General features: G+C 45.3%; 1 protein-coding gene across 1 annotated transcript; it reads left to right on the forward strand.

Annotated features, from left to right (window-relative positions):
- Window positions 1-269: 269 nt before the first annotated feature.
- FOXRED1 (FAD dependent oxidoreductase domain containing 1) lies at window positions 270-15,634 on the forward strand. Its single transcript, XM_083368851.1, has 12 exons — window positions 270-427; window positions 3,022-3,221; window positions 3,818-3,928; window positions 4,795-4,913; window positions 5,961-6,055; window positions 7,069-7,170; window positions 8,914-8,987; window positions 10,638-10,798; window positions 12,027-12,156; window positions 13,202-13,306; window positions 13,953-14,859; window positions 15,139-15,634. The coding sequence occupies exons 1-11, from the start codon at window positions 295-297 to the stop codon at window positions 14,205-14,207; spliced, it is 1,485 nt and encodes a 494-aa protein (XP_083224977.1). The 5' UTR covers window positions 270-294; the 3' UTR covers window positions 14,208-14,859; window positions 15,139-15,634.
- Window positions 15,635-16,543: the final 909 nt, after the last annotated feature.

Consider the following 16,543-nt stretch of genomic DNA (forward strand, 5'->3'; position numbering starts at 1 on the left):
AGTGGCCTCCACCGGGGAGGAAGAGGCGGGGCTAATAGTTGAGATGGAGGGCGAAGAAGATGGGATTGGGCTATTCTCCCGAGACGTAGCGAGCGGGGCGGGGCTTAGAGAGGCCCTGGAGACGTCAGAGCGAGGAGCGACGTGGAATGGGCCGCTGGAGGGCGGGCTTGCGAGCTGGCCGCCGATTGGCCCTTGACCGGGGCGGATGAAGGGGCGGTGGTTTTAAAAGTCGCTTCTTCTCCTCTGACGTCAGAGAGGCGCCGCGCAGCCCTGTCAAGAGGAGCCGAGCGCGCCATGCTCCGCCGAGGGAGCCCGCTGGCCGGTCTGCGCCCCTGGCTGGCGGCGCGGCCGCGGCTCTTCGCCAACCCCGAGGAGCCCCGGCGGCCGCTTCGCCTCAGCACCGTCCGGGACGGAGATTTCTTCCGAGGTAAGCCCGCGGCGGAGGAAAAGACGGCCCTTTCCTCCGCCAGGGGCCGCCCTGCAGCCTGTCCTACCTCTCCGGGCTGTTGTTCTGAGGGCGACCGAGAAGAAAGTCGGGGCATTCGTTGGCTGGTAGGTCATCCCAGCCTTGGGGTCCTTGGTGGGGCAGCTGAGCCCCCAGGCTGGGCTCTACTGGGCTTCTTTGGGGATGCTCTTCTGGTTCCTTTCCCCATTAAAGAAAGCTCATCTTCGGTCATCCTATTTCAGGGCTTTTCAAACTTGGCCCTTTTATGACTTCTGGACTTCAACTCCCAGAATTCCTCAGCCAGCATGTCTGGCTGAGGAATTCTGGGAGTTGAAGTCCACAAGTCATAAAAGGGCCAGGTTTGAAGAGCCCTGTCCTATTTGGAGTCAGCAGACCTCAGTTGACTTAACCGAGTGATTTATTGATACATATTTTTTTCTTTTAATGACCCTCTAATCCCCTGGTGACGAACCTATGGCACGCATGCCATCCGTGGCACGCAGAGCCCTTTCTGTGGGCACGCGTGCCATCACCCCAGAGGGATGCAGGGCAGGGCTGTTCGCCTCCCCCTCTCCATGCGTACCTGACTAGTGGGAGCTGGAGAGGGCAGGGAAACCAAATCCAGCAGCGCTCTCTCTCTCTCTCTCTCTGTGCACTGGGATTCTGGGAGCAGCTGTGAGAGCTGGGGGGTGGGGGAGAGGGGAACCTATAAAAGGAGCAGATTTTGGCAGGAGAGAGGGAGAGAGAGCATGTGGCCTTTGGAAGCCTTTGGTGCATTCGGGACAGTGAGCGGGTGTGAGTTTGGAGAAAGCAAGTGAAGCAACTTGAGTTTGGACTTTGGAGAAAGGGCGAGCGAGGAAATTAGTACGCACGTGTTTGGACTTTGGGAAGGCAAGCAAGGGAAGCAGCAGGAGTTTGGACTTTGGAGAAAATGCAAGAGAAGGGTGAATGAGTGAAGCAGAAAGCGCTTGGAGAAAGGAGATCCGCAAATGGCCCTTCACACACCTGTGGACTCCGGGGGAGGGGATGCCACGAGTGGCATGAGAGTCCATGTTACCTGTGCTACACTGCCCGGACCCCAGCCTGGTTTCAGCAGGCAGTGGCACATTCTCCTTACTGCACCGAGCGGCTGGGCCGGGCGAGGCGAACCATCGACATGCCCAACCTGCCTGGTGGCGGGGAGTGCAGGCGCCTGGCGTCCTGGGTGATTGTTTTGCCACAAAGGCTGACCACATTCTGAGTGCTTCCCTTTCACCCAGGACACCAGGTGCCAGGCACATGCCCAGGCAGGTTCGGCATGTCACTGGTTCACCTCGCCTGGGCCAGCCACTTCGTGCAGTGAGCAGAATGTGCCGCTGCCTGCTGGGGTCTGGCCGGTGTAGCGCAGGTAACGCGGAATCTCATGCTGCTCGCAGCGTCCCCTCCCCCGGAGTCCATGGTTGTGTGAAGTGGGCGAGAGCTGATTTCCTTCAGGGGATGCCTGTTTTTCTCCCTCCTTCATTACAAATATCTTCCTGCCACTCTGCTCTCATGGCTGTGCAGCTCTTGTCCAGCAATTTACAGTGACCTTTCAAGCCATGGGAGGGAAGGAATGGACAATGGGAGGGAAGGAAGGAAGGAAAGGGAGGAAGGGACAAAGAGGGAGGAGAGGAAGGAAGGGACAATGGGAGGGAGGGAAGGCGCCCACCCCCTCCACCAGAGACCCACGGATCCCCCCCACAGCCCCGACCGCACCCCCCAGAGGCACCCCGCAACCTGAGTGATGTTGAGTTGGCCATGCACCCACCCCCCCGGCCATTGACTTCGCTTGTCAAAAAGTTGCAAAAGGTGATCAATCACATGACCCTAGTTCACTGACCATCATAAGTATGAATCAGTTGCCAAGCATCCGAATGTAAATCACATGACCCTGGGGATGCTGCAAAAGTCATATGTGTGAAAAATGATCATAAGTCACTTTTTTCAGTGCTGTTGTAACTTCGAACAGTCACTTAAGTGAATTGCTGTAAGTTGAGGACTACCTGTACTTTATCACTTTTTTCCTTGTTTTTTTTTGTCAAGTTTTTGACACCTTGCTAGATGACTGGTGGTACGCGAATACTGCAGCCACGGCCACCCAGTCGGCTACACCCACTCAGTGGGCCACGCCCACCTAGCACCTGGCAATAAATAAGTGGGTTTGGGGTTTCAGTTTGGGCACTCGGTTTCTAAACGTTTCACCATCACTGCTCTAATCCCTTTTATTGGGGTGGAGTTGGGGCAACTGAATGGAACTGAGCGTTTACTGGCCGGACGCCCTTCCTGGTGCCAATGCAGAGTTCATAGCAGATATTTTCTTTTTGCGCCCAGATAGAGAAACATTTGTCACTGCCCAGGACTGAACTCTCAGCCTCCTGAATTGTGAGGTGAGTGTCTTTCTTTCTAGGCAGCTCTGACTGACTATTTGTTGTCAAATAAGTAAGCCTCAACTTTGTGAACGTGAGGTTATACAAGACTATAAGGATGTTAGTGACTGTTAGAATTCACAAAACACTGTATAACATGGCTGTCCTAGCTTAATTTTCTCCCTTTTTCAGAATTTAAGAAGCTGACCAATCTCCAGAACCTCAAAAGTGGCTTTAATTCCGTCCTTCCGGCAAGAGATCTCCCTCCTGAACAGGCCGATGTGGTGATTGTTGGCGGTGGGATAATAGGCTGGTCCATTGCCTACTGGCTGAAGGCAAAAGAATCACGCAGAAATGCCATTCAAGTATTGGTAATTGAGAGAGACAATACTGTGAGTTCTTATCTCCGTTCCGCTTAAACAAAAGAAACATGAGATTGAGTGTTATCAAACGATGCAGTACTGTATTCAGGTTTATTGCTAAATTTTACTATTGGAAAGTAATTAGAGCAGAACTTTAGTGGTTGTTTGAAAAAAATCCCTTTAGGATCAGCCAGCCTGGCAAGTTGGAGAAATTTGGGGAATTGTAGCTAAATCAAAAGGAGGTTCTACACTTTGGTTGTGAGTTCCAGGGTGCATTTGTGAGTCCCTGGCATCAGTGTTCAGTTTAACCTAGTGGGTCATTTTGGATCTGATATTGTTTCTCAGCTTGTTATGTTAAGTGTTGTAAGTATACAGTTGGGAGAGACTTTATCGGAAAAAGATAGGATAAAAATGTAATACAGTCAGTAAGGGGTAAAGTGCCACTTGATTAATTGGAATAAGTAATTCATTAAATTGCAAAACAGCGATATGTGCAAATTCAGTATTTTGTCCTACCAATGTTATTCCTCGTCTTTTTGCTACTATTTGTATGACTGAAGTACATTGGAAGAGAAGATTTAAGTATAGCTAAGTAATTCCTCGCTGTCTCTGTTGTTTTACTGCAGTATTCCAAAGCATCCACAGTTCTTTCTGTCGGAGGGATACGGCAACAATTTTCAGTGGAAGAAAATATCTGGATGAGCTCTTTCTCAGCAAACTTCTTGCGTTTAATCAATGTACGTTATGCTCTCTCTGGGTTTTTCGATAATTCAGGGACCTCACTTTTGGTTCTGTGGTTACTGATTCGTTGTACGTGTCCCTGCCTTGCCACCTCCTCTCCCCATTGCATCCCCTGGTGGAGTATGCAGGTAATCTTAAAAGAGAAAAATGAGGGAAGGTATAAGGTAGTTCAGGGGTCTTCAAACTTGGCCCTTTTATGACTTGTGGACTTCAACTCCCAGAATTCCTCAGCCAGCGTGCCTGGCTGAGGAATTCTGGGAGTTGAAGTCCACAAGTCATAAAAGGGCCAAGTCTGAACACCCCTGAGGTAGTTCCTTGGATATCGAGAATAATATGCCTGAATCTTTTAAGGAAGAAATAATAAATGTTGCCTCCTGTTAGATATATTGCTAAGAGATAAGGCTTGCTTAGGTGTTTACATGTATTATACTCTGTATTATACTTGCAAGCATTTCCATCAGGTGTTTGTTAGCTATATTCACTGTTATCAAATGTGTGATGTGAACTTGTGAAATAGCCTTAGTCAATCCCTGATTTCTCTCTATCTCATGGGAAGCTCACCTTGGGCTCTCTTGTATGAATACAAACCATATCAAAGAACGTCCTTTTGATATGAAAAAGAAGTATAAATCATGAGTTTTGTGCCCCAAATACCTATTATTATTTATAAATATTAAAAAACCCTATGAAAAGTAATATAGATAAGTACGTATGTAATTTGTGATTTCGCCCCATTTTGAGCTCCAAGCAAAATATACAGTTTTTAAACATAAACTGTTATTTGCCTTGTGTGATATTTAGTGTGCATGGGAAGGCACCCTCTTACTAATTTCCACTCTATCCCTTTCTTTGTTCATTCCAGGATCATCTTGGTGTTGTTGGAGAACCACCCATTGATATTCAGTTTAATCACTCAGGTTACCTCTTTCTGGCTACAGAGAACGAAGCTGCTGTTTTGGAGGAGAATGTAAACATCCAAAGGTTGAGATCTTTTGAGTTTCTGGTTGAATGGAGAAGGGTGCTGACCCAGGTCATGAATAACAACTTCTTTTTAACCACATTTTGCTGTAAAGCCACAGTGGTTGTCTCCTTAGGTTACTCAGGTTACCCTTTTCACATTAATACACATTTTTCTATTCATTTGCTATGAATCCAAGAAAACCGGGTGTTACTTAAATTAATAAGACAGAGCAGAGAATAAAAGAATAAGCAATAAAAAGGGAAAACAAATAAAAACAACAAGAAATTATATCTGGAACCTCGTATATACAGACACATACACACAAAAATAACTGTTGATTAAAGATGAGGTTGCTTTGGTTTCAAAATCTCTGTGATACTTAGCATAGTGACCTGATTCATGTATGAAAGGCCCTAAAGGGGCTTGTTTTATTTTGATTTGTGAGCTAAGTGATAGTTAAGCAAACCATACCGTATTTTCTGGCGTATAAGACGACTTTTTAACCCATAAAAATCGTCTCAAAAGTTGGGGGGGTCGTCTTATACGCCGGAAAATACGGTAATTTGTCCTCAGCATTTATTGTTTGACCAAATTCTAAAGGATAAGATTGGACTTAAATTCTCCACAAGTAGCTTCTTTTTCAACTAAACCCATCTTTCTCCCTGGGGGGGGGGAAATTATTAGGAAAGCAACAATGGGATATTAGGCATGATAAAATAATAGAAGCAGGAAACCAGCCTCTTCTGGGACAGATGTGACATGAGGAGACTCAAATAAGTTCCTTGATTCTTGACCCGCCAGACCGTAACAGCGAACCTGTTGATCCCCCATAGTTTAATGAGATTACATGGCTGGCTTAACAAGTAAAATTGATGGACCTTTGATCTGCCCAATTGTACATTTTGGAGACGAGCCTTTTCTGTCTTGTGGATTTTCAGTAGAACCTCTTTTTTAGGTTTCTTTTTTTTACTGATCTCATTGATTAAACATTAATATTTTTAGTAGTCTTGAGTTCCTAAGGGTTGTAATGAATGTTATCTAATTTTTTTTATTTTATCCTTTATTAGAAAGGAAGGAGTAGCTGTCTCTCTCTTCTCACCGGCACAATTGAAAAAGAAATTTCCGTGGCTGAACACTGATGGCGTAGCTCTGGCTTCTTACGGTACCAACTGCTAACTTTGTGTATCTCCTAAAGCCAAATGACAGCATCACTATTCTGCCTAAACAACTGAAGGCCAAAAACAGTTATCCTGTTTTATAGGCTGAAATCACTTGGAATCCCAAATTGGAAAGCTGGTGTTCTTTGCCTGTTTGCAGCTTGATACTGGTAGTAGTTCTTCAGTTTTTCAGTTTCCAGTTCAGTTGATCCGAGATCGAGGACAAGCATTCAAACCCTGCAGAATAAGAACATCGGGGACATGGATTTTTTTTTTTACTAAATTTGTCGATGGGTCGTCAAAGGACTTTGAATTTGTTTTTTTGTTTTTGTTTTTGGTCATGCATCTAGCAAAAAGATCAAAACCCACTTCTCAAACGACGCATGCTGCTGACCAAATTAATATTTGGTACCTCCTACTAAGGGACGCGGTGGCTCAGTGGATTAGGACGCTGAGCTTGTCGATCAGAAGGTCGGCAGTTTGGTGGGTCGAATCCCGAGTGCCGCGTAGCAGCGTGAGCGCCTGTTACTCGTCCCAGCTTCTGCCAACCTAGCAGTTCGAAAGCACGTAAAAATGCAAGTAGAAAAATAGGGACCACTACAGTGGGAAAGTAACAGCGCTCCGTGCGCCTTTGACGTCTAGTCATGCCAGCCACATGACCATGGAAAAGTCCTCGGACAAGCGCTGGCTTTTTCGCTTTGAAATGGAGATGAGCACCGGCCCCTACAGTTGGAAACAACTAGCACGCATGTGCGGGGGAACTTTTACCTTACCTTTACCTTTACCTCCTAATAACCCATAAGGTTATCTCAAACATGATTATTGAGCAAAGCACAATGGGCTGGATTCATTCATAAATTTCAGTGCTTGTGGTCGGTCTAATTCCAATCAGTTAAATTATGTTGCAGCTTAGAATTCTTGTCAAGTTGGCCTTAAGTCTAATTTTCTCTGAATGTTTAAATGCCAAGGCTTGTATTCTTAGCATTTTTCTTGTATTCTCTCCTGACTTTTCCTTCAGGCTTGGAAAATGAGGGCTGGTTTGATCCCTGGACTCTTCTCAATGCTTTCAAGAGGAAAGCCATCTCTATGGGCACGGTCCAGTATAATGGAGAAGTGACGTGTAAGCATTTTTCTTTGTGCTTCCTGCTGTAGCCAACACATAGCTTTGTTGCCAACTAAAATATGTTCTGGGGTACAATAGCTGGAACTGAATCAGTAAGAGTCTAACGGTTTGAATCAAAACAGGATTCTCTATACTGGAGTCATTACTGTGGAGGAAAAAAGAAATCTTCAGAATCAGTTTTGGAGCTTTGCCCCATTTTACAACCTTTCTTGCCACAGCTGTTAACTGAGTCACTGCAGCTGTTAAGTTAGTAACACAACTGTCAAGTGTCTGGCTTCCCCATTGACTTAGCTCAGGGGTAGGCAACCTTGGCTCAGGAATTCCCGATACTCCCATGTAACACCTCTACTCCGCGAGCTGCATTGGCTTCCGGTTGCCCTCCGGGTGAGATTCAAGGTGCTGGTGATGACCTATAAAGCCCTAAATGGCATGGGTCCGGGATATCTGAGGGAGCACCTGCTGCCAGCATCAAGTTCCCTTCGTCCAGTGCGCTCCCACAGGGAGGGTCTTCTCAGGGTTCCGCCGGTTAAAGACTGCCGGCGGATAACACCCAGGGGGAGGGCCTTCTCAGTGGGTGCGCCTGCCCTCTGGAACCAGCTGCCCGTGGAGCTTAGGACTGCCCCCGACGTTCGTTCATTTCGCCGGGACCTGAAGACCTGGCTCTTCGAGCTTTCCGGCCCAGGCTGAGAATTTTAATTGGGGTTTTTATTTTTTTTTTAGGGAATGATTTAATCTTTTTTAATTGTTTTTAACTTTTGTATTGATCTTTGTTTTAAATACCCTGTAAACCGCCCTGAGTCCTTTGGGAAAGGGCGGTATATAAATCCAATAAATCCAATAAAATAAATTCTGGGAGTTGAAGTCCACGAGTCACAAAAGAGCCAAGGTTGCCTACCCCTGACTTAGCTTGTCACATGTGATCACATGACCCCCGGACACTGCAACCATCATAAATACATGCCAGTTACCAAATGTCTGAATTTTGATCACATGACCATGGGGTCCCAGTTGTGAACATGAAAAATGGTTGTAAGTCGCTTTTTTCAGTCCTGTTGTAACGTAGAATGCTCACTAAATGTATGGTTGTAAGTTGAGGACTACCTGTATTAGGAGTCCTTTATCCTTCTCTGCTCCATACTATCAGGCAGTATTTTATCAATTTGGGGGGGGGGGGGGAAGGAAGAGAAGAATTTCACACTTCCATGATTCCAGGTATTAGGTAACATTTGAGCAGCTCTATGAAAGCCTAATTATTCTGCGTCTTCCCATAGAAGTGTTTTTTTTCCCCAGCCTGGCTCCATTATTGGAGTTTTAATCTAAACGTATCTGGAGATAATCAGTATGCAACAGATAATTAAAATTTCCTAAGGCACTTTGCCAAGTTGCAGCCATTTAGTTAGGAAGGAGAGAAACTTGAAAACATCCTAAAACCCACATTCAGTGTCGGCACTATTATAATTCATCCTAACCTCCACCCCATCCTAAAAACTTTTTACCTAGGCAATTCAGTAGCATTGATTTGAGAAAATTTTATTCTTAAAAAAAATAATATTTGTAAGAGGAGCATTTTAGGATTCAGATCATGCTATAAAACACTGATAGAATGGGTGGTATGTTTTAAATAAATACATTGCAAGCAGCAAGGAAGGTTTTTTTTCTTTTAAAAGTCTTTATGTTTCAGGAATGACTCAATGGCAGCTGCTTTTACCATCTCCTCCATCTTTTTCGCCTCTCCTACAGCTTTCGACTTGAGTTTTTATGCAACGAAGAGTAACATTCAGTGTCATAAAGCCTCGCGTATTAGAGCTGTTAATGTGAGTCATTATTTTAAGGCTCGGTTGCGCCTCTCATGAATGACAAAATCGTGTGTTTTCTGCTCTCGTCTTGGATGCATCCTTCACCAATGGCCCAGGGTAACAAGACGGGGAGCATTTTAAAAGTGGACACTGTAACGAAGCAGTGCAGGTAGTCCCCGACTTCCGGCCATTCGTTTGGTTTGAAGTCATAACGGCACTGAACGAAACTGGCTTAGGCCCGCTTTTCACTGGTAACCGTTGCAGCATCCCCACAATCACAGTTTGGACGCTTGGCAACTGGTTCCTATTTATGATGCTTTGCAGTGTCCCAGGGTCATGTGATCCCCTTTGGCGACCTTCTGCCAAACACAGTCAATGGGGAAGTCGGATTCACTGAACAACTGGGTTGCTCACTTAATAGATGCAGTGATTCACTTAACAACTGTGGCAAGAGAGCTTGTAAAACAGGGCAAAAAAAAAAGTTGTAAAATGGGGGCAAAACCCACCTAACACCTGTCTGGCTTAGCCACAGAACTTTTGGGCACAGTTGTGTTTGTAAGTCAAGGGCTACCTGTAGTCCAGACATGTCAAACACAAGGCCCAGGGGCCAGATGCGGCCCGCAAAGTGGTTTCATGCGGCCCGCGAAGCCATCCTGGAAACAGTGAGGGAACGGCCCCCACTGCCTTGGCCCTGGCCCAGAGACCCTCCTCCTTCCAGAGACCCTCAGATCTCTCCCACTCCTGCCCAGGCCCCCATAGGCACCCTTGAAACATGTAGAGCTGGCCACGCCCACCCAGTAGGCCATACGCACTCTAGCCACGCCCACCCAGTAGGCCACGCCCACTTTGGCCATACCCACCCAGCCCCCTGAGGGCAACCGCAATGCTGATGCGGCCCTCAATGAAATTGAGTTTGACACCCCTGCTGTAGTCTGTTTAGTGCTGCTGATAAAATTATAATTGAAGCGGCACCAAGATGGGTTAAATTTGTATCCTCATCGATTGACTGATTGACTTTTGGAAATTAGAAGGCCACCCCGCTCATATTACCTTGGGCAGCTTACAATCTTACAAACCAGTGCGTGTATGTTTCTGGGTAGGCATGTGTGTATGTAGATCGACAGCTAAAGCTACAGCTACCGACAGATGAGACTAGAATAACAAACACCAGGCCCCAATGACTGGAGGAAGAGCTAGGAGGTTCATTCAGGTGGGGTGGTTTCTGGAGAGCAGTCCTGAAGGGCTCCAGAGATTTATTTTGAACTCTCTTGAGACATGGTGCATAAGCTCACATGGTGCAATAAGATTGTGTGTTTGTTAGTAGGATTCACTGGATTAGGGATTTTCTTCTCTCTTGTTTTCACTGTGAATCGTGTTGTGTGGGGGAGGGTGCACGAAGGGAGGCTCAGCCAGTCTCATTGCACACATGTTGTACTTTGACAATAAAGGTTGATTTGATTTGATATGATGAAAGGGAGGAGGGAAGACGGCAAGGGAAGTCCAACACGAAGCGTCGGCTTTTTTATTAGTTGTAGAGCAAATGCTTCATCTGTTCTTCCTTTCTTGCTTTCTCATTTCTGTTGGGAGAGGTATCAGCTTGTTAGTGGACCATCTAACTGCTTAGTATAAACTTACCAAACTGCTCTTTGGTTCTCCTTAATCTTCTAGGTCCAGTTGCCTGAAAGTATTGAACGTGCCAAGGTAGAGTGTGCTATCGTGGTAAATGCGGCAGGAGCTTGGTCGGGCCGAGTGGCCGAGATGGCTGGCATTGGGGTTCAGTCCGAAAACATCCTATCGGGGGTCAGGTTACCAGTAGAACCTAAGAAAAGGTGAGGTTAAGTTCCATACCTGCACAGCATGCATTTCTTTCACCCAAAGAGCAAAACCTGGTTTATTAACATTGTTTGAACTGAGCTGTTGAGGTTTCTAAATTGGGATTTCTGGCATGGCGTATTGTGTGAATCCAGCCATCCAATTACAGCTAGTCCTCAACTTGTGACCCAAAGTTCTGTTGTGAAGTGAGACATTTGCTAAGTGAGTTTTGTCCCATCACGACCTTTCTTGCCTCCGTTGTTAAGGGAATCGCCGCAGTTGATAAGTTAGTAACACGGTTGTTAAGGAAATCTAGCCTCCCCATTGACTTTGCTTGCCAGAAGGAAGCAAAAGGCGATCACATGACCTTGGGACACTGCAACCGTCGTAAATATGACTCGGTTGCCCAGCATCTGAATTTGGACCACATGATTATGGGGATGCTGCAAAGGTCATAACTCTGAAAAATGGTCATAAGTCACTTTTTTCAGTGCCGTTGTAATTTTGGTCACTCAATGAACTGTTGTAAGTTGAGGATTTATCTGTATTGTTCCATGCCTTTGGCAGTGTGTTTCAAATTGGGAGTTTAAGGATTGCAGTTTCTATCACATTTCTCAGCTATTACTCAGGATACGTTTTAATTTACTTCTTTAGCTAAATAGCTTATCATCTTTGGCTTCCACTCTCTTAAATATGCTGTGGATCGTTCCTAAAATGGATGCCTTGCCTACAACTCATTTTACAGTACCCGCTGACCTTTTCATGCCTCTCTCTGGCCAGGTTTAATCCCTGGCCTTTGAAATTGAAAAGATCTAAGGATGCAGTGCCAGGAAAGTAGTCTTTGAGAGAAGAGCTAGCAGAAAGTTGCGACCAGCTGGACTAAACTGTACCAGAATAGACAAACGCAAAACTGTTGGTTCAAGGCAGCTTCATATATTACCAACAAGTCAGATGATACCCAGTGTCTTCCTTAGCATGTGTATCTTGCGGTATTAATGAGCCATGGTGGTGCAACCCTTCCGAGGTTGATAAAATGAGGACCCAGATTGTTGCGGGTCAATAGGTTGACTCTGTAAACCACTTAGAGAGGGCTGTAAAGCGAAATGAAGCGGTATCTAAGTAAGTGCTACTGCTATTACCTCTTTTACATCTGTTTGTTTCTGTTTTTGCTCCCCTTTTAGCTCATAAAGCAAAGAGGTTGGTATGAAATATGGCAAAAACATCTCTCTATCCCTTCACTCCTAGGTATGTCTATGTCTGGCACTGCCCTGAGGGACCCGGCTTGGAGTGCCCATTGCTCATTGACACTACTGGAGCGTATTTCCGAAGAGAAGGCTTGGGTGGCAACTATCTCGGAGGCTTAAGCCCAACAGAAGTGAGTTTATCCGTTTTCTACCAGGTTGGAAGGCTTCTGCAGAGCCAAAGTGACAGGTTTATCAGTTCTAGCAAGAAGCGAGACGTGCCTAAAGCCCTTCATCTTCTGAAGTGCTCGGATTTCCACCCAATTTTATAATAAACACTTTCATGATAGTGGCAATTCTGATCCTAGGTATCAGGTGAATGCCAGAAAACCACGCAGGAACTATTGTGTTTGAGCAGGAATTTAAATCCAAGCTCAATCAATCAATCAATCAATCAATCAGAATAGAGTTGGAAGGGACCTTGGAGGTCTTCTAGTCCAGCCCCCTGCTTAAGCAGGAGACCTTATACCGTTTCAGGCAACTGAATGTCCATCCTGATTAAAAAGGTCCAAGATGGCCATAAAAGTGTCACGGAAGCACCACCCCTTTTATTGCCCTCTGCCTGCAACATCTGGCTTTGATTCCCCAACCACCGCTGCCCCAGGCCATGTCCTCCTCTTCTCCAGCCTGGGTCCTCCATCTGACTGAAACTGAGGGACCTCCCCACATCTTTGGGCTCCTCATCAGCACTCCACTACTTTCTCCAAACACTCCCCAGCTGCTTGTTCTTTGCCCCATTAAGTTTAGCAGTCCTCTACGTTAGTCACTTTGGGCCCTGCTTTGCTAGCGTCCCGATCCTGCCTCGCCCGCAGCAGCCTGGCCAAGGCTGAGCTCCGCCAGGGAGGCAGCCTGACCAAGCAGCTCTTTTGTCTTGAGCCCAATACTGTTCCGAATTTCACCTTGAACTGTAAATAGCATTCCTGAGCAACTGGTATGTATACGTAACGGTTGGAGCATCCCGGAGTCCTTTCCGGCTGGCTTCCGGCAAGCCAAATCAAGGGGGAGGGGAATCCAGATTCGCTTAAGAACCGTTAGCAAAAAAAAGGTTGCAAAATTGGGCGAGTCTTACTTAATGGCCACCGCGCTTAGCAACAGAGGTTCTGGTCCCAATTGTGGTTGTGAGTCGAGGACTATCTGCGCTATTTGATAGAGCCATAATGTCTGCCTTTTACTTTTCAGACAGAAGAGCCAGATATTGAAAATTTGGACGTAGACCATGAGTTTTTCCAGGAAAAGGTCTGGCCTAAGCTCGCCCACCGAGTGCCATGCTTTGAATCTCTGAAGGTAAGACACTGATTAAGTCATGAGAAAAACCGAGAAGTTAATACCTTATCTTAAATTTCCGTACAACAGTTCACCCAAGCACACCCTAAGAGACACGATAAGTGATTTCGTATCTTAAGACATTTTGAGCTGGGCTTAATATATCTTCTAGATCAGCGTGCCCTGGCTGAGGAATTCTGGGAGCTGAGGTCCACAAGTCATAAAAGGGCCAGGTTTGAAGACCCCTGGTCTAGATTACCCAGCACAGCTGAAGGCTTATCTGCTGGTTGTATCAATTTAAAGTCAAGATTCTAGAACCTGAATTCAGTGGTTCTTACTGGATCATCCAGACGTCTCATTCCTTGGATTTCAGCGTTTGGAAACTGACCCTTCTTTGTTATTCTTCTCCTCCATTTGTGTCTCCTATTTAAGCTTGTCTGCACTTGGGAGCAGCTAGTTAGGATTGAATTCCTAACCTAAGTATTCTGTTGACCTGACTTGGATTAGCCCAGCCAACCAATTGCTTAAGAAACCAGCTCGCCCTGGGTGGGGGGAGGTTCAGAGGGGGGGGAGTGGCTTTTATATTCTTTTACCCTTCAGACTTGTCTCTAGATGCGTTGTACATCATGTGCAGGACTAACGGGAATTTGATCTCTATCTCTGGCAGGTAAAAGGTTCCTGGGCCGGTTACTATGACTACAATACGTTTGATCAGAATCCTGTGATTGGCAAGCACCCACAAGTGTCCAACATCTTGTTTGCTTCGGGTTTCAGTGGGCATGGGTTACAGCACGCCCCAGCAGTGGGACAAGCCGTAGCTGAGCTCATTCTGGACTTGAAATATAAGTCCATCAACCTGGAGAGATTCTCCTTCAATAGGCTTGTCAGAGACGAGAAGCTTCTTGAGAGAAACATAGTCTAAAGTCGTCCAAGTTGGGATCCATTTTTAAGAGTGAGTTTTAGTTGTTTATTCTCCCTTCCTCTTCATGCTCAGGCCTAGTCAGTATATGCTCAGCTGGCCGCACAAGGAAGTTGCTATGGGCGCGATACTGCACAGCTGCAGTTCATTTGAATGAGTCTGTTTTGTGCAGAATAACTCGGAAGAGTAACTGGAGAGTTGGGTGCGTTGCTGCTATGATCAAAGCACGCGGAGCCTGAAACCAAAGAGGACACTTGTTGAGGGTTAGGGTTTTCCCCTCCTCAGCTGTACTTCTTTTGCTCTCCTTTGTCATTTCTCCCGTGCATCAGAGCTTGGAAGTTTCTCTTTCAGCAGAGGAATTTTGAGAAAGAGGAAGGAGATGACAAAGGATCCGTTGTCCCTTTTTACCTCTTCCTCCAGTGTTTGGCCTGTTAGGACTCTGGCCTCTGCTTAGGTCAGCTTTAGAGAAAGAGGAAGTGCAGTAGTTTATACTAGATCATTTGTAGGATTGTGGCTGAACTAGGCCGCTTCTTAAAGTCCCTCCTTCAAGTCAAAATTTAGACTTAAGAATAGGATCTTCTGGACTGAAATAGACATTTACTGAGGATAAAGCTTTACTTGCAGCCATAAATCAGCTAGGTTCCTCTAGACCAGCGTTTCCCAACCTTAGGAACTTGAAGATGCGTGGACTTCAACTCCCAGAATTCCCCAGCCAGCATAGCTGGCTGGGGAATTCTGGGAGTTGAAGTCCACGCATCTTCAAGTTCCTAAGGTTGGGAAACGCTGCTCTAGACCAGGGGTAGGCAACCTCGGCTCTTTTATGACTCATGGACTTCAGCTCCCAGAATTCCTGAGTCAGCTGACTCAGGAATTCTGGGAGTTGAAGTCCATGAGTCATAAAAGAGCCGAGGTTGCCTACCCCTGCTCTAGACAGTGTTTCTCGAAATGTTAAGATGGGTGGACTCCAATTCCCAGAATTCTAAGAGTTGCAGTCTACCCGTTTTATTAATTACCAGGTTTGAAAAACACTAAGCTTTCCCTCCCCTAGTTTATCCCCAGAACCTGATATCCAGAAATATACTGAATCTATAGGAAATCTTAATTTGTTCTTCCAACTGAAAGTTATTCCTAAGAAATCTACTTCAATCCCCTTACAAAATACCTCATTTGATTTTTTTTATGAAGTTTTGGAGCAGGACTACAATTGTGACATACAGTGTGAGGTGCAGAGAAAGTGCATCAGCATTTCCTTCCAACATACTTGGATCATGTACTGTAAAACATGTTGATTTTAGACATAGACCCGGGAACCTTAACTCTACAGAATAGAGTATTGATCTACTGAGCTAAGAGCATCACGGTGCAAATATTTTTTAACAACATTGACAGCGTAAGCCAATAAAACAAATTATTTCCAAATGTACATAAAATGTTTCCAAATGTATACAAAATATGACTTGCAATATTTATTGTATAAATAATATTTTGACATATTTAAATGATATACTGGTAGTAGATATCACAACCAAAGGGAATTGGGGTCGGTAATTTTTTGATACCTTTTTAAACTTTTTTTTATCATGTACCGAACTGATAAATATCTCCATGGGCCCTGAAGAAAGACTCCCAGTTTTTGGCTGAGGAAGATTCATCCCAAATAATTAATCCTTTCCCTCTCTTGGCGGCTGAGATAAGTTTATCTCAGAGAGATATTTTCTCTTTTCAAAGAGGTGCCAAAGGATCAAGGTTTAAGAAGTTAATATGCCTTCTTGCATTAAGACTCTTACTTCTTCCTGTTCATTCTGCAATCTTTGCATATACATAGAGGCACAGTGGAATTCTTGGAACAGAGAATTTGAACTGTTCCTTTCTATCTTACGGGTTTGTCAATGAGTATGTCCTCAACCTACATACTCTTAAGTTTCTTTTGCTTTCGAGACTCTCTTCCATCTCCTATTAAAAAAACACACATTTCCAGTTCTTGTGAGATTTTTTTGCCAAGAGTTCATTTTGGAAATGTTCCATTAGCAAAGAAACTAGGTAAGACATCTTACTCAAGCTTAACTCCTGGATGACTGTTTTTTTGCTATATTGCCACTGTTTTCCAGCTGGCCAGTGCAGCCAACAACCCTGGAATTCCGAGGTAATACCGGTCCAAAAAATAAGCAAGGCTGGCCCCTCTTAGCTTTTGAAAGAGAAGCTAAATTACAACACAATTAAGTGCCAAGTCACTGTCAACTCAGCCACCAAATATACAGTAGATGGTCTCCAGGAAATGAACAAAATAAATAGATATTTCCACAGTGTCTTGTGCACTACAAATCCACGGGGGAGGGGGG

The sequence above is a fragment of the Vipera ursinii genome, assembly GCF_947247035.1.
Source record: "Vipera ursinii genome assembly, chromosome: 8".
Classification (NCBI taxonomy): Eukaryota; Metazoa; Chordata; class Lepidosauria; order Squamata; family Viperidae; genus Vipera; species Vipera ursinii.